Here is a 5,000-nt window from a genome sequence, read left to right as displayed (position 1 = left end):
AGAGCGGCCTGCTGTTCACAACGAGGGATGACAGTCAGTTTAGTGGGTATGTGTTTGGGATGAATGGGGGAAAGCGACACATCTCAACAACTCTCGGTTTAAAAAAAAAGTTCATCCGAATCCTTACAAAAAAAAAAAAAAACAACTTCAAACTATAGGATTGAAAAATCCATGAACACGACTGTCGGACAGGGAGCGGTTTCATTATGACAAAGAGTAATGGCTTTGAGTTTGGAGTTCAAACTTTTACCAAACTTCATGAAGAACACGTACACACTGCATTGAGTGCACTTTTCACATAAATACCAAGGATATACTACACATGTACCTACAAACACCTTCTGCACACCAGACGTGGGCGCACAAAGAATGCGTGCATCATACGTGGGAAACCCACATACACACCAAGTGTCTACTCAAGAAACTTCGGAATATATTTACAAACTACGTTTGGTATACTGTATAACGTCGATAAAACACAATGGAGTGACATGTCAACAAACTGTTTACAAGGAATGTGTTCACAGTGTTGGTGCTTACAGCTAGACCTGGTGCACCTGGAGGACCCTGGTCACCTTTCAGCCCCGGAATACCCTAAATTGGGAGAGAAGGAATTGACAAACCGACAATCCCTGCACCGTTTCATAACAAGATAAATAAACATACCAAGAGGCGAGAGTCATGAAACCGCGAAGACTGCTCAGGCCTCATCATGTGAAGAACTCGTTACATCTCGAATGGAGATTGTTTAAAATTCCTCGAGACAACAAAACAAACTCCTTTGATGGACAAGTCTCATCAGTGTGTGAAAAAAGATCCCTCAAAATGAATTTCACATCGATGTGTCTTCTCTTCTGGCTTTGCTTCGTGGGCGAAGATCAAGAAGGATGGGATCCACGTCGGCTGCAGGCTCGCTGGTGGCTGGTGAGTCCGATACGGGACAGACAAATCCGACCACAGCGGCTGCAGACAAAGGTTTGGTCAGGAATGGTTGCCGAGGCATCCCGGTTCTTTCTCCTTCTTCTTATCTCTTCAAGGCTGGCTCTGCGGCAGCACTCGAAGGAGGAGACTGCCTGGCAGACTGAGCGTCTCCATTCATCTTGATCGGCAGCGAGGGTTGACCACTGGCGGTGGTCAATTTGGCAGAGGCTGAGGGACTTCTTCAGGGAGTCTTTGCAGCGTTTCTTTGGAGCGCCTACGTCACGGTGGCCAGAGGGCAGCTCTCCATACAGCACGACCTTGGGCAGGCGGTGATCCTCCATTCTGGAAACGCGCCCTGCCCAGCATTGCTGAGTTTTCAGCAACATGACCTCCATGCTATAAACCTCCGCTCGTTCAAGAACTACAATGTTGGTGACGAAGTCACTCCAGTGAATGTTGAGGATGGAGCGAAGACAGCGCTGGTGGAAACGCTCGAGGAGTCGTAGGTGACGACGGTAGGTAACCCATGACTCGGCACCGTACAGGAGTGTGGTCAGTACGGATTACATGGTACACGTTGATCTTTGTGCCCTTCTTCAGATGCCGATTGTTCCACACTCGCTTGTCGAGTCTTCCAAATGCACTGCTTGCTTTCGCCAGTCTGTTGTCGATTTCCTTGTCGATCTTGGCATCTGAAGATATGGTGCACCCCAGGTAGCAGAACTGGTGGACTGTCTTCAGCTCCGACTGGCCAATGGAGATGTGAGGAGGGTGGTACTCTTCCTGGAGTGAGGGTTGATGCAAGACTTGTGTGTTCTTCAGGCTGACTTCAAGTCCGAAGAGCTGCGCAGCCTCTGCGAAGCAGGATGTTAAACGCTGCAGGGCTGTCTCAGTGTGAGCAACAAGGGCAGCATCATCGGTAAACAAAAGCTCTCGGATCAGTTGCTCCATGGTCTTCGTGTGGGTCTGAAGTCGCCTCAGGTTGAACAAGCTGCCGTCAGTGTGATATCGGATGTAGACGCCGTCTTCATCATCAAGATCTTCTGTGGCCTGCTGCTGAAGAAGATGGAGAAAAGGGTAGGTGCAAGAACACAGCCCTGCTTGACACCGTTGATGATAGGGAAAGGCTCTAAAATGTCGTTGCTGTCTCTGAGTGATGTGTCACACTCCTTTGTGAACGTTGGTGAAGTCAGAGAGCGTGCGGGGGGGGGGGGGAGGGGCGGACTCTTTTCAGTGCGGCAGGGTGACGGCAGGGAGCGCGCGGAGGGGGGGGCTGTGAGGGTGAGTGCGGGGCGGGGCTGCTCGGGAAAGAGGAAGGTGGTGGTAGACCGCTGGATCATACACAACGCTATATGTCATAGTCCGGTTGCTTAGCGCCAATTTTGGACAAGATCATGACAAACTGGATGAAAGCGCCACATTTTGCACACTTACTATACAGGTCCCATAGAAACATTCTGGAGGGGGTGCCCGGTCTGGGGTGCCAAGGTCAAGGTCAGGCCGAGGTCAAAGGTCACATGTTGTAATACTGTATTAATACCACATATAACATCGGTTTTTGTTAATCTGGAAGGTTTTCACCTTGCCCCAGTAGTGCAGCAGTTGTTAAATGTAGGATGAGAATCAGTCAAGCATGTTTTTATTCTTGTTACGTTCCCACGCCCCCCCAAAAATGTCACTTTTCTCTCCAAAATGGTCAAATTTTCCACAAAGGTCAATGTTTTTTGCCATGACGCCAAATTTTCCCCGAGTATATCCGATCGCAGGTTTATAATTGAGGAGGAATTAACAAGTTTGCCTCACCCTGGCTTTTTATTTTTCCACTCTGTCTGTAATTGCTTAAACATAATATATGTGCTTGTCTTGGTCTCTTTTCAGGAAGACGAATATCGATCCCAAGCAGAATGGATTGGGAAAAGTGCATAATATGTGGTTTGAAAGATGGTGATTTAAAGTGTCCTGCTGAAAGGTCAGATGGAGAAGGACCAGCTTCATATGATGATTTCCTGCAGAATGTGGAGGGATTTTATGAACTCCAAGCACTTCCAGTTGAGTTAGCCTACAGCGGATGTGACACTGCTGCTGAACTTCTTGAAAATTGTGCAAAATGGCATAAAGCATGTAAACTGAAGTTTGCTTGCTCAAAGCTTGAAAGAGCAAGAGATAGACAAAAGCGAAAAAGTACTGAACAGGATGAAAGAAAGTCTAAACGCCAAACAAATGAGTCATCTTCAACTATGAAAGACTGCATCTTCTGGAGAAAAACTCAAGGCAAGTTGCACAACTGTTCTACTTTAGGACTGGAAATGACACTCAGAGATATGGCCACAGCATTGAAAGACAAAGACTTGCGAGCAAGAATTGCAGGAGGTGATTTAGTAGCTATTGAAGCTAAGTATCACAATAAATGTCTAACAGCTTTCAAGAATCGCTATAAAAGTATGGAAAGAGAAAAGCAGGAAGACAATACCACATCCACTATTGATCAGAAAATGATGCAGGTCCGAGTGTTTGCAGAGCTGGTTTCTAATATAGAAAGCAGAATTGAAGACGGAACTCACATATTCAAACTTTCCGAGATCCATACATTGTTCATGTAACTCACTTGACAAGGACGAGGCATGCCCATCAGATCAGCGCACTTTCCCTTGCCAAACTGCAGCAGGATGCATGCCTCGAGAAGCTCGGTCCTCATGATGAAGCAGCCTTCAATGACTGGAAGAAAGAAATGTGTGCAAAGAATCCCACCTTTGAGTACTGGGACATAATTCTGCGATTAGAAATCCTGGTCCTCATCTTTGTTCGTTCTCATGGTGAGAGAAACTTCTCACTCTTCATTGCTGTACTTGAGACATTGACCCCCTGGCTCTTTGCCTTGGACCACCCAAATTACGCTCGCTGGATTCCTGTGTATATCAGGGACATGAAATCCCTATAGTACAGCTGATAATCTCTCATATCATAAGAATTGTGCAAATTATGACGAAAGCATGAAATTTCTACCAGTGTTAGTACATGCCATTAGCTTCATTTTCAGATCGGGAGGTAAGGCAGATTTGACCTCTGAGGACCGTGAGAGGTCAATGACCTCAATGTATCAAAATATTGATGTTTGGTGTCATTGGTTAATGGTAAACATGTTTATCATGTACAAACCAGGCATTTGTGTTCCAATAAAAATGTCTACATATTCCACACAGTGTTGGTAGTTTTTTCAGATGTCGAGCTTTGACCTCTGAGGACAGTGAGAGGTCAATTACCTCAACATTTCAAATATTGATGCCAATGAATGAAATATTGATGACAAACACCAAGATGTCCTGGCAGAATTCAAGTCTGGGAAGTTTGTGGTACACAAGACCAGCAACAAGTTCTCTGCCATGGCAATTGACCAATGTCATGAACAGAACAACGCTGTGGTCAAAGGGTCTGGTGGAGCTATTGGACTGGCAGGAAACCCTGGGGCACTCAGACGCTGGATGGTGGCAGGGCCAGAAATAGCCAGGATCACTGCAGAGTTTGAAGAGCAGGCGACAAGAGGACATGGCGGTGCTCACGACACTGGGCATCTTCACAATGACCAGAAACCTGGAGTGCAAGCAGCCTTTATGAAGGATGTCAGAGCACTCATAGCAGTGTTTGAAGAGATGGGGAATCCCTTCCTCGAGAACACTCAAGATCTACTGGTCCTTGACACGAGAGACATCATGGACACCCCCAGTGGCAGAAACGGTGAGGAAGATTGAGTCCCTTGGTGAGGAGCAGTACACAAAGTTTGTTGAAGAAAGACTGGAACTGTGCACGAAGCCAGTTACAGAAACACTGCCCAAGAACAAGTTGCCACTCTTCAGTCGGCCACAGACCAAGACACAGTTAAAGCAGCAGATCCAACTCGCCGCAGTGAAGAGTAACTGTAGTCTCTTCTCGAGGCTGTATATTGCCTGCCAATCACGTGATGGGGATCTGGACCAGTTCTTCTGCCACGAGAACCAGGCAGCCCCACCAGCATTATCAACAGGATGAAAACTGCGCCTTGGAGTCAAAGCAGATCAACTACACTGCCTGAAATCAAACCAACC

At 46.7% G+C, this 5,000-nt stretch overlaps 1 protein-coding gene across 2 annotated transcripts in view; it reads right to left on the bottom strand.

Moving 5' to 3' along the window:
* LOC147007216 (uncharacterized) overlaps positions 1–5,000 on the bottom strand; it is a 14,586-nt gene that overhangs the window by 3,844 nt on the left and 5,742 nt on the right. For both annotated transcript variants that reach the window (XM_085867504.1, XM_085867503.1), the window contains exon 2: positions 667–1,974. In XM_085867504.1, coding sequence (XP_085723630.1) covers positions 1,363–1,974 — 612 coding nt within the window. In that variant the 3' untranslated portion in view covers positions 667–1,362. The remainder of the gene's footprint in view (positions 1–666; positions 1,975–5,000) is intronic.

Source organism: Eptatretus burgeri, unplaced genomic scaffold (assembly GCF_056783735.1).
Source record: "Eptatretus burgeri isolate ZD-2024b unplaced genomic scaffold, Ebu_testis_v1 Ebu_testis_scaffold_427, whole genome shotgun sequence".
Classification (NCBI taxonomy): domain Eukaryota; kingdom Metazoa; phylum Chordata; class Myxini; order Myxiniformes; family Myxinidae; genus Eptatretus; species Eptatretus burgeri.
This window is presented reverse-complemented; position numbering and strand designations above follow the sequence as displayed.